The sequence below is a fragment of the Corella eumyota genome, chromosome 5, assembly GCF_963082875.1.
Source record: "Corella eumyota chromosome 5, kaCorEumy4.1, whole genome shotgun sequence".
Lineage (NCBI taxonomy): Eukaryota > Metazoa > Chordata > Ascidiacea > Phlebobranchia > Corellidae > Corella > Corella eumyota.
Genome location: NC_137494.1, coordinates 3,013,319 through 3,029,804, shown reverse-complemented (window position 1 = coordinate 3,029,804; position 16,486 = coordinate 3,013,319). Strand labels below are relative to the sequence as shown.

The 16,486-nt window shown below is 27.7% G+C and overlaps 3 protein-coding genes across 4 annotated transcripts; all 3 read left to right on the top strand.

Annotated features, from left to right (window-relative positions):
• Positions 1-71: 71 nt before the first annotated feature.
• LOC145752229 (uncharacterized) lies at positions 72-5,816 on the top strand. Of its 2 annotated transcripts, none has more exons than XM_082568472.1 (18): positions 72-209; positions 424-537; positions 712-793; positions 955-1,072; positions 1,240-1,405; positions 1,566-1,661; positions 1,762-1,852; positions 1,917-2,039; positions 2,130-2,232; positions 2,310-2,400; positions 2,555-2,640; positions 2,834-2,953; positions 3,202-3,445; positions 3,555-3,601; positions 3,711-3,748; positions 3,964-4,033; positions 4,138-5,037; positions 5,553-5,816. In XM_082568472.1, the coding sequence occupies exons 1-18, from the start codon at positions 133-135 to the stop codon at positions 5,648-5,650; spliced, it is 2,664 nt and encodes an 887-aa protein (XP_082424598.1). In that variant the 5' UTR covers positions 72-132; the 3' UTR covers positions 5,651-5,816. The 2 variants fall into 2 exon arrangements, with proteins under 2 accessions (XP_082424598.1, XP_082424597.1); XM_082568471.1 differs by having other exon boundaries at positions 3,199-3,445.
• A 436-nt stretch (positions 5,817-6,252) lies between these two features.
• On the top strand, positions 6,253-8,046 carry LOC145752237 (testis-expressed protein 52-like). Its single transcript, XM_082568481.1, has 5 exons — positions 6,253-6,742; positions 6,984-7,320; positions 7,403-7,542; positions 7,634-7,793; positions 7,891-8,046. The coding sequence occupies exons 1-5, from the start codon at positions 6,564-6,566 to the stop codon at positions 7,993-7,995; spliced, it is 921 nt and encodes a 306-aa protein (XP_082424607.1). The 5' UTR covers positions 6,253-6,563; the 3' UTR covers positions 7,996-8,046.
• Positions 8,047-8,920: 874 nt separating this feature from the next.
• Positions 8,921-14,372, top strand: LOC145752234 (SHC-transforming protein 1-like). The gene is made up of 11 exons (XM_082568478.1): positions 8,921-9,120; positions 9,413-9,483; positions 10,088-10,286; positions 10,521-10,626; positions 10,803-10,962; positions 11,175-11,316; positions 12,071-12,211; positions 12,355-12,463; positions 13,079-13,174; positions 13,248-13,477; positions 13,600-14,372. Exons 1-11 carry the CDS (start codon positions 8,977-8,979, stop codon positions 13,732-13,734), a joined length of 1,533 nt encoding a protein of 510 aa, XP_082424604.1. The 5' UTR covers positions 8,921-8,976; the 3' UTR covers positions 13,735-14,372.
• The last annotated feature ends 2,114 nt before the right edge of the window (positions 14,373-16,486 follow it).

The window sequence follows — 16,486 nt, the reverse complement described above, 5'->3', positions numbered from 1 at the left end:
ATTAATTCAAGAATTGTACAAACTGAAGTTCATAAAAATTTTTATTTTTTTCATTTATGCAATGTAGCACAATTTCTTTCTATTTAGAAATATTTTAATAAGTTATTTTTGATATAAAATTGATATTCAAATATGGATGCTAAAACCAAACAGATTTTTATCTCAAATTTAATTTTGTTGGGTTTTAATGCAGAAGAAAAGTCTTATAGGTAAGATAATATGTTTGCAATATGACATAGTTTAATAAAATTTATAAAAAATATTTTTGTATATATATAAATATTTTTGTATATATATAAAATTTAATTGTATCCTGATTAATTTAAAAAAATAGGCCCCTAATTACTATGTTTAATGTTATTCTGTATTAACTTTTAATCTTACTATTTTACTGTTTGGAATTACATAACTTTTCTTTTTTAGAAAATGTGAATTAAATTTAAGTATGTTTGACAAACCAAACAATAATGGATTCATCGTTGTTATTCATTACTTGTTTCAAAAAATTAACTTAGCAAAAACCAACCATTTGTTCAAGTAAGATTAATACTTTGTATTCAATTTAAAAAAACATTAATTTAGACATAATGTATATAAAAGTAGTAATGTAAATTGCTTTATTTTTTTTAATCATTTTAATAGACCAAATATTAGTTTTAAAACTATTTTATATACTTGCTTTTTCACTATGCTTTTTGAATAATTTTGAAGGTCCTGTTATCCTGCATCTGATAAAAAACAAATATCGGAATTTCGTAAACATGCTTACACTTGGCTTCGTGAACTATCTGATGTAAGATTTATTAGATTTTACGTGACATAAATTAAAAATATAAATTTTATATAACAAATAATTAAATTATTTATTAACGAATTTAAAAAAAAACAAGCATGAAAATCAGATTTTTTAATACTGTAAACACTTTTTTTAAATGTTATTTTTGCGATTTTTAGATAAATCCAGCTCATAATATTCCCAAAATAAAATCTACTCTTCTCCTGTCTCCGTGTGGTGAAGAATTAATCAGAGTACTTAACTCATTATCAAGTTTTGTTTTATTTAAATATATAGGTAACATATTTAATTTTATGTGGTTAATGTAATTTATAAATAAGATGGTAGATGTGCGTACTTTACTTATTATAATTATATATATGTTTACCGTTTTGTATGTTTATAAAAATAACATTTCAAAAATTAAAAAAAAAAAAACTAAAACCATATTTTTTTGTTTTTAGATAAACATATCTCAGGGAAAGCACCATTGGGGATTAAGTTTAATAAACATATAAACCAAGCTCAGGTTAAATTCATGGAGGTTTTAAGTTTAAATGATTACAAGGAATTAATTTTAAGTATGAAAACAATTAAACAAACTGACCAAAAATTATTGAAACTGTCAAAGTAAGAAAAAAATATTTAATTTTTATTTAAAATTATTTAAAAACTATTAAGAAGTAAGAGTGTCCTTTAAAATAGCATTTTAATTTTATTTACATTTTTACATTCTGTTTTTTTTTTAATTTTTTTAATGTAATATGCCTTAATTGTATATTTTTTTTAGAGAACTTACAGCTGAATTTCATTCCTTACAAAAAAGAAATAAAATTGCTTTAAAAGCTAAGAAAGAACTTGTTGCATCTGGATTAACTAATGAAAGGTATAAACTTACTTTTAATGATCTTTTTTTAATGTGTTAAACCAATTTGTTGTTTTTTTCCTAGTCCTAAAGTCTCAACATTTTAATGTAAATTTTTTAGTAAAATGATCGCTGCTAAACAAAAAGAAATAAGAAATTTACAAGAAATGTGGAGAAAGTTGGATGAAACTAATCAAGAAATGTCACAGAATGTAGGAAAATCACAGAAAAAGTTAATTTCTTATTTTACATTTCATTTTTTTGTTAACATTTTAGAGTGATGTTGTCCACCATCTTATAACAAGAACTAGCGAAAATGTTTTATGTCTTGGTGGAAGTAATATTGAACCAACTGTACCTAATTTATTAGTGGAAAAATGCCAAGAAGAAATTTATCAGGTCTGTTTTAATGATATTAAAACTTGTATAATTAAATATAATAATTTTATTTTTTGAGTTTGTTTTTACAATTTTTGTTCGATGTTACAGAATGTGGGGACATCTTTATATCAGGATCAAAAAGTTAATCTTTCAAGTTTGATGTTTTTATGGAATTTATCTTTGAAGATATTATTGGAAAAAATTTATTCAGGTGTGTATATATAAATAAAACTGTTTATTTTTATGTTTATTGTATAATAATCATGACCAAATTATTTTTTATATTAGTTCCACTGCCAAACTTTGAAAAGCAATTACATTTTGTACAAACATTACTCAGAGTTCAACAAAATAATAAAACGAAACTATTTGATATTAGGTAAGTTAAATCTAGTCCCTTAGTTTTTGAATTAAATATTGTGATTTTTATTATATAAATAATTTTTTTATTCTGCATATAATTTTTAATGATTTTATTGAGTATATACCAACAGGAGAAATGTTAACTTAGATATATTTACATTTACTTTTAGTCGTAAATTAACTGTTGATTATGAAGAACTGAAATCAAGTAAAAATAAATATGAAACATTATTAGACAACTTATATGTTGAATCGAGTAAGATTTTGTAATAAAATTTATTTTAATTGAACAAAGTGTTTTTATAGTAACTTTTTGTAAAAGCTGTGAATTTAGTAATTATTAACATATTTTGCAATAATTTGTTTTAATTGGTTTTAATTTATGGGGGTTTTTAATTTTGTTTAAAAAAATTGTATATACAAACTTTAATTATTTTTTTTTTTGTTAGAAGGGGAAATTAAAATTCCAGATAAAATATTTTACAAACTGAATTCTTCTCAACCTACCAAAACTCAACCATTTCGCCTTGATGGTCAATTCGAAAACAATTTTCTCCTACCAGAAACAGGTTTAAATTTTAAATAAATTTATTTGTTAATTATTAAACAACAATATCTTAAACTAACTCAGGTCTAGGTCAGAGTAACAAATGTTACTCTAAGTTTAGACCATAAAGTTGCCAGCCTTTTCATATCGAGGATAAATAAATACAAAAAACGTTAAAAATATTAAGTTAATTTATTACATCAATGAATAAAATTCTTTTAGACAAGACTTAAAGAGTTGTAATAAATTATATTTCTGTTTTTTTAGAAGAAAGTGATTTTCTTCAAGAAATTGTTGCATATAAGATTAAACCAAAACCAGCAAAACCCTTTCCTACAATCTCCTTGAATACCTTATATAATCCTGAGGACACCATGATTGAAAATAAGGAAAATATTAAAACTAAAACTACTAGGAGTGGTGTAAAAGTTAAGAAACAAAGTAGTTGTAAGAAAAAATCAAGTAACTCTGTGAAAAGGAAAAATGTAAAACAAGGAATTTTAACTCAAAATAGGTGAGTAACATTTATAGATTCTAGTTCAAGTTTGTATTATAAAATTATATAAAATTTATTTAGAAATACGTTTTTTTGCGGGGTATTTAAAACTTGATTTTTCTAATAGATTTGAATTACAAAAACCAACAGACCTTATAATGTCACCTGCAAAAGGTTAGTCAATTTAAAATGTTTTTTGTAAATTTATTAAAATAAAATTATTATTTGTGGTTAGTAATTTATGTACTAAATACTAACAAAAATACTGTGTTTGTTTTAACAGAAATTATACCACGAAGCGAAAACAAATTAATGGATATGGTAAGAACATGTTTTAAAAGAAATATTGTTTCTAATGTTGCTATGGGGTAATGGTTAAAACTTAGCTTCGTTCGATTCTTACTGTTTAAATGTCATAGTGCTCTTAAGTAAGAGGCAACAGTGTGAACTTATTAGGGTAAATGTGATTATTAATTACATAGGTTATAAACAATATAGCCTATTGAATTTTAAAATATTTATTTGATTATTTTTAGATTGTAAATGAAGTAATGGATGATAACTCTACATTTGGTGTATACGAACATGATCATTTTTCACAACTAGGTATAAGAATGTGTTTTTTAAATTAAATATCTAGTTTATATAACATCACCAAATTAGCAAAATTTTACCCCTTTAAGCTTTTTAATAAAACATTTTAATTTTAGATGGTTCTGCTTTTGTTAGCAAAGACAAACTAGCAAGAAGTCCTGCAGTTCAATTAACCTTTGTTAATGGGAAACAAAATATTGAAAATACAGAAAATAATTCTTCATTCTTTGGTGAAATTAACTTAACTTCAACTGAAAATTCTATGTTTCTTGAAAAATTAGAAAATTCTATGTCAACACCAAGTAAATCAATGTACATAGAAAATACAACTGAAAATTTTACACCATCAAAAAATTCTTCAAAACTTAAAAATTCTACTGAAGAAAATGCTTTAATTTTGAACAAATCAAAAAATTTGAATCCATCAGCTAATTGTAAACAAATGGTAGATTCAAACAATGATTTAGGCGATGTTTCGGATCAATATGTTGGCCATGAATATAACATTTCCCCAAATGAGTCTAGCCATTCAAGTAGATCTCATTCTCCCTCTAATAATTTAACTGTTTTAAATAAAATTACTAGCAGTAATATAAACCAATCAGATGATGAACTAATAAGTCCAGAAAATTCATTTGTGCCTATACATTCTAATACAACACCTGCTAACTCTATTAGTCCTACTGATTTAATCACCACTTCTGGATCTAGTAGCCCTATCAATTCTATTAGTAAATCTGCTAACATTTCTATTAGCTCCGAAAATTCAACTCGTGATAGTATTAGTCCGGCTGTGTCCACTATCCTAAGTAGTTCTACAAGTCAATCAAATTCACCAACTCCATCGCCAACAACAACTAAACAAAATGAAAATAAAATTAATGCAAAAGATGATTTAAAAAATGAAATGGATTTTAGTTTTGATTTGATGAATGATAATGGAGATGAAAAATGGTTGGCTGAGCTGGATACTTCAATGGAGGAAAATGTTGATCTTATCGATTTGGGAGAAAATGGTATTTTTTGTTGAACATTTTTGTATCTAAAAATAAATAAAGCATTTTAAATTAACTAGCATTTTAAATTTACTTAACTGGCAGTGTGGTGTAGTGGTAAGAATACTTGCTACACCACACATGAGGTCGTGGGTTCAATCCCCATTGACCTCATGCTGTAGCGCTCTTGAGAAAGGTGCTATAAACTGTATGAACTCTCGCTGAGCCAGCACCTAATTAGCAGCATAATTACCGGGCAATTATAATCTATAAAATTCCCTAACTGCAAAAAGGCAACTCGAAACTGGTTTGGAGTAACTGATGTTACTCTATGTTTAAGTCGCGCATTCGACTTTCCCACATCAAGGATAAAGATATATACAAAAAAAAACTAATTTACCCGGAAATATGTATATATGAAAATTTGTTTTACAAAAATTTTAAAAAATTTTTTGATAAATATTTTTGATTTTTTAAAGTTAGATATTTAAAAAAAAAATTAAAAAAAGGGATTTTTACAAGAAACATTTTTTTAGATTCAACCTTTGTTGAGTTAGAATCGCAACCAACAAATTCAAGCATTGATTTACTGGGTTCGATTCCCACCACCGGACTTGCTACCCCATTATTATAAATCATTTTATTGTATAGTTCCAAAAAGTATATAAGTTATAGTATTTCACTGTTTAAGGAAAGCTGTTAACATATTAAAGTTTTATTTTTAAACTTGTTAAATTTTGTTGTTTTTGTTTAGTGTTTATTCAGAAAAAGGTATTTTTTGAGAATAAAATTTACCTATGTATTAATATTTATTTGTTTCACGTTTTAGTTAAGTTTAAAATTGCAAGGGACAGGTACTAGGAACAACTTCAAAATCACAAGAATGTGTATTGTAATTACATTAATATTGTTTGTTTGTTTGTTTGACCGCTATATTCCATTGTTGCGTCACAGAAAATGTAAAAAAAAAATCTGAAAAGGCCAGTTTGGAATTCTAAATGCATCTAATTTTAATATTTACGTTCAATTTGGTAGAGTTAATTTTTTCCAAGTCAATCAGTTTTGAGTTTGTATCGAATACTTGATTCGTTGAGCACTACGCTTTTCATTGTGTTTTGTTTGTACAATGGCATGATTGTGACATCATCAATAGCTTTCCGCGTGTCGCCTATTGTCACAGCAAATAAAAGTAGCTACGTGAACAGTTTGTGTAATAAATCAATGAACATGAATAAATGTAGGTAACCACATCAGCAGCTAATGTGTAGTTAAACATTTTAAACAAATTTGCAGAAGGCGTTTTAATATATTATTGAACGGTTAAAAGCTTCACTTTATGGTTAGGGTTGTGTGTTTATTATATGCATTAGCTAGGCAGCAAACAGTTAACGTACATTGATATTTTATTAAGATAATAAGAATTTTCTTGTACTGTTAGTTTCAACAAGCTAAAATGGATAGATCCCAACACATATAGAAAAAAGTTATAGTTGTTGTGGTAATATTTATAACGCACTATCCGTAGAAATTATTCCTAACTTGTAAATATGACTTTAAGTTTGCCACCCAGTCCCGACCTAAGGATCAACAATACTCCGATAGAAGAAAGAGAAAATCTTTTTCCCGAAAAAGGTGTTTCCTTTTCAGCTTTTACACCACGGCCTGAGACAAGGTTGGCGTTGCAAAAGAGTCCAACGACGGATACAAAAATTTCGATAAATCACAGGTGTTGCTAGTCACAGTAATCTGCTATTGTAATAATATGTAATATTGTGAAGTTTAAAAACATTGTATACATTATGGGTTTAATCACACCTTATATATTAAAGCACAAAAATGCAAATTTAGCAAAACTTAATGTTCTAATTCGGTTTCACGAATATTGTTATAAGTCTTGAGAATTTTTTAACTGCGCAATTGTTCATAATTTTAGTTAGTTAATTTTTTTTTAAATTTCTTATATTTAGGTTACGAACGTTTCGAGAAGAATCCACTATCATTTACCCCCTTTCTTCGTTCCAAACCTGGGTCGATGCAGGCCGATTAGAACCCCTTATATTACCCCAACCGGACCCCCAATATAATGCCAACGTGTGGCGACATTTTAGCAGTCGAGCAGGATCTAATTACAATCCTGAAGGTCGTGGAATATCATCATTAGTGGCGTCGATGTATCCGTTAAATATTCCTCCGCCATCGAGAATGGGGAAGTTTACTTACGCGAGGTTTATCAAAAACGGAGATATTTTTCGCGATCCTTTAAGAAGATCTAAAAAAATAACAGCAACTAAGGCAGAACTAGTAGTGAGTTTTTTTTAATTCTTCTTATTATATGCTGTCGAGATAACTTTTAATAAGATGAAAACTTTGATATTTTTAAAAATAGGAGATGAAGCAGTTAGGAGTACTTACGGAGGCAAGAGTTCCTCCAACAGACGAGCGAGGAAGAATAATTGCTCCTCTTGCGTTCAGAAGGTTAAAAGCTCAGGGAAGGATCAAACATCTACCTCTTTCACTGGACAACAGGTGTTTGTTGTATAAAATATTTGCTGGTAAACTGGCTTCTTATTAGAAAAAAAATCGATTTTAATTCTCACTTGTTTGTTTTGTTTTTAAGATATAATAAAAATCTTCCCCAGCGAGATACTTCATCGGCAAACTTAACCTACGAGAAACATTCTGACACTGCATCACTTGCATCTAGAAACACAAGCCTACGTCACAAAGGGCTCCTGTGGAAGTTTTCTTACAAAATGAATAATCCAGAATACGATAAAGTAGTTTTTTTTAAGATACTTTTAACGTCTATTTTTAATGTATTGTGTAAGAATTTAAGTCTTCTTAAAAGTTTATTTTGCTGTTATTTGTTTCTAGGTTCTTCAAGGCCAGAAGGAGAAAGAAAGATGGCGGGAATCAAACTCGAAAAAACGAGAATTTAGAAAACAAGCAATTCAGCAAGAGCTACTCGCTGGTTATTAACTTGTTTGTTATTGTATTCAAAAAAAGTTACAAATAAATACATACACTGTGCCTTTGTTATTGGTGTTAAGTTATTGGCGCCAAAGAACGTTTTTGTGTAGGTATAGGGTAATTTTTTCTGTTAAATCGTTGACGTGACGCAACGTGACACACTTTGTTACAAGCCAGCCTCTTCTTAGTTCATAGTAAATATAAAATCAAAAGAATTTGATTTATTTTGTTTTTTCATTAAAAACCTTAAACCCGGTTGCGGAAGTAAATAAAACTGACCTATTAAAGTTTAGTAACGCTTTGAAAAGTTGCATTTTATAAAGAGCGTTTTAAAAACAATTAAAAATAGAAACTTGATTGTTTTTTACTTGTTCTAAAAGTTATTTGTTTAAGCGATTGTTAAAACAACAATGCCTTAACGTATTAATTTCACCAATCAATTATCTGGTAGTTAGTAACAATCTATTTATAGAAATAACGTTAAGTTAGTAGTAAGGTTGGTAACTGACTAATATTTACTAGTTATTATAATTACAGTGATAATGTAATGACCAAAACGGGTCTGTTTTTGTAATTTGTCGAGTTATTTTTAAACTACTTACGTCTATGCAACTATGTGGAAAAAAAAACATTTCCTTTACTTAGTATTTTGTTTTCACCAGGATATTATGTAACAAATTTAAAACTTATGTTTTGAAAATTTAAAACTTATGTTTAAAATAAAAACTTATGTTTAAAAAAATAAACAAATTTAAAACTTACGATTAAAATAAATTTATTAATAGGTTAAAAAAATAAACTTGAACAAATAACACCAGCTAATATAAGTAATATTGCTATATGGTATTGCAATTTATTAGCTTTTTGATCTATGTAAGTGTTTAGCATTACATTATACAGTTTTTCATATCAATATATTTATTTTTACAGCTGTTCTATGTGTACAAAAATTTTAACTAAATAATTTACAAAAAATAAATTTTTACAAAAATGATGCGAAAAAATAAGAAGTTGGTTGAAGGAGATCAGACAACGGAGTGGAGAAAATCGGGAAGTTTTGTAAACAAACCACAGCGAGGTTGGTTACACCCCGATACCTCAGTCATGGGGCCTGGGGTTGTATACTCCGTGCAGGTAAGTTTTAAATTTTTTTAATATTTAAAGCTATTGTTGCCTAAAGAAATTTTCTAGTTTTCTTTATTTGTGCCTTCTTTTTCTCTTTAATGACATTAGTAATATGGTGTATATATCAGTTGTTCATGTAAATAACCATATAAAGAAATGTGTTTTAATTAAATTTCTGAATTATTTTTAATTCTGAGTCATTGTAGCATAGTTTCACAGCCATGAATTAATACGAAATTACGAAAAATAAAATTAAGTTGGATTAAATAAATAAAATTTATAAATTAAATTTTTGTCGCAGTATCTTGGATGTATTGAAGTTAGACAAAGTATGAGAACATTGGACTTCGACATGAGAACAATTGCAACTAAGTAATTTTTAACCAAATTTTTAATAATTTATTATATTCAAATTTTTGTGTTTTTAATAGCATTAAATAAATTAAAGTTTGCAGTAGCTTGGTTAAAAAGTTAATATTTGTGTTGCAAATTAGTTGGAGAAGGTGAATTAAATATAAACTACCCTGAAGGCATTCTAATTTGTATGTACCATAACAATAAAATTACTAAATTAACTTATCGAAAAACTGACAGCTTGTCAAAATCAAAATAAATAAATTTTAGCCTAACCGACATTTTTTAGAGATTTTTTTGGAAAAATAATTTTTCTAATTTTCTCTTTACCAGTTTTATGTTGTTTGTGTAAATAAATTTATTGATTAGGAAATAAAAATAAAATTTTGAGTGATGATTAAATCAATTGGTGTTAAAACCTTAAAAAAACATTTATTGTAATATTATTATAGCTTTTTTATGCTTAAGCTGGTGTTATGCCCACTGAATTAGGTTTTTTTTGCTCTAATCTTTTATTACATTGAAAAATAATTTTAAGATAATTAAAAGAAAATTAATTATTTTTATTTTTGTATTTTTAATATTTTTAAGTTTTAATTACTGATTTATTAAAATTTTCCAGAGAGGCCATCTGGCGTATTTTAGGTGCCACTGGTGTGTCACCTTTGCCACCTGCTGCCACTCGTAGTTCAAAAAAGAAGCCACCAAAAGATGTGGCACGAATTCTGGGTGACCGACCCAACCTACAGTTTTCACAAGCTTATATTAATTTAACTATTTCAACTGCAAGTCTCACTCTAGTAGTAACCAACACAGGACAAGTAAGAAATTGGATTGTTTTTATTTTTTTAGCCTGTTAATATATATGTTTTTATAATTTTGTACAATTTAAAAATTTCCAAGCCTTTTTTGTCTCAATGTCTATTTAATTTATGTCTAAAAATATAGCATCTTAGCATAATTATGGTATTGTGTTTTGTAGTATAGCCAATATGCTTATTGTATTTTTTCATATTAGTTTGGATTAGAATTTTAATAAAATTCACACTTTTTAGTTTATAGCCAACCACCAAATGCAATCTATCTCATTTGCATCAGGAGGAGACCCAGATACGATTGATTACGTTGCATATGTTGCTAAAGATCCAATCAATAACAGAGGTAAATTAATTGCCAATGATATGTTTTATAGTAAAGTATATAAAGATTTAAAGATAACCAAAAATAACAATTGTAAAACTATATGCAACTTAATATTCTTTTAAAATAGCCTAATAATTTTGTTTAAAAATTTAAATATTTTTTTTAAATTATTAAACATTTATTTTAATTTCTAGCATGTCATGTACTTAAATGCACAGATGGGTTAGCTCAAGATGTTATTAACACAGTAGGTCAAGCATTTGAACTTAGGTTTAAGGAATATCTCAAGAACCCCCCCAAAGCTGTTACCCCCCCTGACAGAACAGAACCCTTGTTTCATGATGGAAAGTCAAGGTAAAGTTTACTCTACATTTTTGAAGTTTTTTTTTTAAATAATGTTTATAAATGTTAATGCAAAATATTTTTAAAAACTAATATTACCTAGTAACTTCTAATGTTATTTTGGTAGGCCAAATTAAATTTAATTGTTTATTAAAAACAATATTTAAAAATGCCAAACATATAAATATTACATTAGTAATTAAAAAAAACAACTTAATTATCAGATGGGGAGATGATGAACCTGAATATTACAACGAACTTCCAGGCAAAAACATACCGGAGGCGGGACTTAAACGATTGGACGAAAACAGACCAATCAGGGAAGAAGAATCAAAAAATCAAGAATACATTAACAATGGAGTACAGGTAAGAATTTGATTTAATTTTTTTGACTTAAAATTGATTATTTTTGATGTAATTTAATTATTGTGATCAATTATTCAGGGGATTTTGATCCCGGATTTAATTTTTGGACTTGACTTGTTATGTATCGGGTCAAAAATCAATTTTTATTTAATTCGTTTTTACAAATTTATGCCAAACAAATTTTTAATTTATTTGCTTTAAATATTGTTAGAAATTACCTGAAAATAATATTAATTATATCTAAAACTTAAGGTTTTTTTTAAATAACGTACCATTAAACTAGGTTATTGCAGTGAGTTCTGCATAAAATGTGCCAATTTTTGCAAAAATGTTAATTAGAATTAACAATATAATATTATAAAATAAACAACCACATTATTGAATTTCCGCTCTTAAGAACTAGAACCTCGGTCCTTAGAATTATGTGGAATATTTCTGAGAAAAATCAATAAAATCAACATATTATAAAATATTCTTTATTTATTAGAGAAAGATAAACCGCCAAACTAAACAGTAGTATGATGAATGGATTTTTCGATAGACTTAAAATTCTATTATTTAAACTTTGTCAGTGTAATAAGAACCCTGTGCTTTTATAAATATTTAATTATGTGTATTAGGTTTTGTATTTTAATATTCCCAGATACTTTTTGTTATGTACTATATGGATTATAAAGCATTTAAAATATTTTTTTTTACAGAATTTCTAATTGTTTTTTTTTAAATATTCATAAATTAATTTTTAAATTTATAGTCTGGCGTTAGTGGAATGACCCCCAATACACCCATGACCCCTGTGACCCAAGTGCCAACCCCTGTACCGACCCCGAGACGTGCTGCGGCAAGAAACTTTGAAGATCACAATTATGTCAACACCACTGTTCTACCCCATGAGGTAGAAAAAAAAAAAAAAATTGTGAAGTGAATTTTAATTAAAAACTAATTTTAAATTGTATATTTATCTATATTTAATTTAGTATACATTTAGACTGATTAATCTAAGCCCTATAATATTGTTTATAATTTCTGTTTTTCTAGGCCCCAGCTAATACAAGGGTAACACAAACCAGCAATCAACAACAACCACAAAGTAAATTAGATCGAAATTTAATCGACCTTGCCACTCCACCAACCTCACCACATAAACGTTAGTTTTATTTTAATCAATAATTTATCATTTATTTAATTTATCTAAGTGTGTTGCTATTTTGTTTAATCATAATCATTTTACTTAAATTAATTTTATAGTGCATTTAGTGATTTCACAATTTATTTTATCTAGATTTTAAAACACATATTACAAATAGTTAAACTAATTCAGTAATTTGTCAAATATTTTATTATCAATAATTTTTGGAATAGTTAAAAGTAAAATTGTTTTGTAAGGAAATATTGATTCAAGTTTCGTTTCCATTCATGGTTGACTTGGATTTTATATCCTGGTGTAATGTTATAGCTCAGTAAATTGCCTTTCACATAATGATTATAATATAGTGACTCATTTGAGCATGTACATTGTAATTTGTGTGTGAAACCATTGTGTGTAAATTTCTATTTACCTATAAAATTAAACCTGACTCAAGATGTAATAAGAATGTGCAAAAGTTTAGGGCATTTTTAAAGAATGTTTTAAAAGTATTAATTATATTTTGTAAAGTTTGACTTTACTGTGTTTAATTATTGATATTTTTTTACAAAATTGTTAAACAGATTTTTTTACCCAAGTACAATAAAAATTTTTTTAACTTTTTTATTTTTACAGAAATAAGTTCAGTTGGTGGTGGTGCACTTGCAATTGCAGCCGCCATAGGGGTCACTAGAGATCAAAAACGACCCTCAACAGATGCATTTGATATGAGTAAGTTGCTTTTATTTATTTTAATTTATTTAAAAAAAAGAAATTTGTAAAAATTTACATTTTTTACCAAAAGGACCATTTTCAAACACCACCAACCCACCAATGACACCAACCACTGCCACCACCGCCCTCCAATCAGAAGCCTGGTTCCATGGCAACGTGTCCAGGAAAGAAGCCGAACCTTTATTGTCACGGGATGGTGACTTTCTAGTTCGCGAGAGCTCAACTAAGGGGCAGTTTGTTTTGAGCGGGGTACAAGAGGGTCAATATAAACATTTGTTATTGGTTGACCCTAACGGCATTGTAAGTCATTTTATTTTTTTGTTACAAAAAGGGGAAAATATTTAAAAAAAGGAAAAATATTAAGTGAAGTATATTCTACTTCAGGTTGCTTTTCGTAATTTTGTTTAATTTTGATGTTGTAGGTTCGAACTAAAGACCGACAATTTGACAGTGTAAGCCACCTTATCTCATTTCATCGTGACAACAATCTCCCTATCGTATCATCAGGCTCTGTTCTGCTATTAAGACAACCAGTCATTCGACAAATCGAGAGATAGTTTTATAATCTACAAAACCCCTACAAACATTAGCCTCCTGGATTTTTAACTTTGGGACAACTTTCTAAGACAAAAAAGACTCCGTGCACTATAAGTTGGGGTTAAATTTTATTCCTTTTTGTTTAAAAAAACTGATGGTTTTATTTAAGAAAGATTTTGAAAAGTTGTTGACATATTTTGTACAAAAATGATTTAAATTGAACGGTACAGATAGTCGATAAGAACAAACTAGTTAAACTCATCTCATACTTTCTCCCTGTTTGATTGTTGTTCTTTTTTAAATCATATTTTTCTTTGTATAATATATTATTGTTTCTTGCCTTGCGTTACATCTTTAAAAGATTTTTCAATTTTTTGCTTTTTTTAATTATAAATTTTGTCAAATATTAGAGTTCCATCTTTGTAAATGTTGCAAAGATAAAATGCAGCAGTTCCACAAATTTGTCAAATATTTTTATTAAACTTTTTACAACATAATTTTAATCGAATTCTTAATTTTCATTGCTAAGTTGCAATAGTAAATAATATTCTAGTTTAACATTTGCGTATAATTTTTATTTTGTAAATATTTTATATTAATCTTGTTATTTTGAAATTGATATTTTGATATTAATTATTTTACAGCACACCATGGAATATTCCCATTTCAGTTCAAATTATTTTAAACGTTTAATTCGTGTTTTGTTTTAATTATTTCTATACAAAACAGCATTACAATGACTTAAAGTTTAAAAAAAAGTTCCATATAAACCAATATGATTGCATTATTAATTTTAATATATTTTAATTGATCATTTTTTTGTTTTTAGATTATGTGTTAAAGTAGAATAATCGCTTAAAAGTTTATGCAGTTAACATAACTTAGGTTCATATAAAATCTGAATTTAAAGGGCAAATGGAAAAAATGATCTTCAAAAAAATTAAAAAGGTAAGACCTTGTTTAAATCAAAGTCATATAATCAGAGATGGGCACCAAACCGTTAACCCGCTAATCCTTGATTAGCGAAGTTAACTTTTGCGTAAAAATTTAACTTTAAAAATTATTATCGGACCTGTTAACTTTCGTTAATTTGTGCTTCCGTTAATATAAGTTCGTTATCTCAATTTTTAAATCTAAGTTAATAAATGTCAGGAGGGAGTTATTGCCTTTTTACCGTATCACATTATTAAATGTAATATGACACGTCCCCTTTAAGCTAAAGTCATAAGACAATAGTTTAAACTGTTGGGGGGGACCCCACAGATAAATGCACATTTGCTATTACATCTTATAAATAAATATCTTACTATTTGTGGTGCGTAATAATTTTAAAGAAAATAATTTTAAAAATGTAACTTTTCAGGAAACTTTAAAAATTATTATCGAACCTGTTAACTTTCGTTAAATTGTGCCTCCGTTAATATAAGTTCGTTATCTCAATTTTTAAATCTAAGTTAATAAATGTCAGGAATTACCGCCTTTTTACCGTATTACATTATCAAATATAATATGACACGTCCCCTTTAAGCTAAAGTCATAAGTTTAAATTGTTGGGGGGACTCCACAGATAATTGCACATTTGCTATTACATCTTATAAATAAATGTCTTCTTATTTGTGGTGTGTAATAATTAAAAAAAAATAATTTTAAAAATGTAACTTTTAAGGAAACTTAAAAAGTTATTATCGGACCTGTTAACTTTCGTTAATTTGTGCTTCCGTTAATATAAGTTCGTTATCTCAATTTTTTAAATCTAAGTTAATAAATGTCAGGAATTACCGCATCACATTATTAAATGTAATATGACAAGTCCCCTTTAAGCCAAAGTCATAAGACAGTAGTTTAAATTGTTGGGGGGACCCCACAGATAATTGCACATTTGCTCTTACAACTTATAAATAAATATCTTACTATTTGTGGTGAGTAATAATTTTGTAGAATAAATTTAAATTAGGCACCACAAACACAATTTTTTTTTATGCGTATAACATTTTATGGCAATTCCGGATATCGAGATCATATGTGCGGACTTGTTCTAATCATTTGTATCTTTTAACTTTTCTGTTTTCATAAACAGCCTATCTAACAAATGGAACCGGTATAAATGCCTTTTTTGTTTTTCTAGATGAAAGCTGTTATTGCTGGACAAGTGGAAAGAGCTCCGTCTGTGGATGGATGTCTCATTTTACTTACGGGATGGAGGAATCAGGGTCAAGGTAAGGTGGGAAAAGGTAGGCAAGAGGGTTAAGGGTTAAGGGTTGGAAAGGGGGAGACGAAGGAAGGGTAAGCGGGAAAGGCTGCCAGGGTTGGATAAGAGTAAAGGGAAGCCGGAATGGGGATAGGCAGGGTTAGGTTAAGAGGAAAGGGAAGGCGGGGTTGGGTGAGATGATAGAATAGGCCTAAAGGGTTAAGATAGTAAGTAAGGCACGGTGGGTAGCTGGGCGGAAATGATGTCACAATCCCTGTGTGGTATTTCTTATTGCCAGTTTTTTTCTTATTGCCAGTTTTTGATAACTGCAAACTGGCGCTAGAAAATTTTTTTGTAAAATATTTTTCTTTAATTCAAAAGTTCAACTAAACTGCGAATTGATGCGAAAGGATTGTTTAATTAAATATTAACGTTAACGGTTATAGATAACTTTAGTTTCTTTGTATTTAATTTCACAAATTAAAGTTAACGAAGTTAATGTATTGTGTAACGAATCACTTTTTAACGAAGTTACTTTTTCGCTTAATTGTGCTCACCTATGCATTAAATTATGGGTTTGGTAT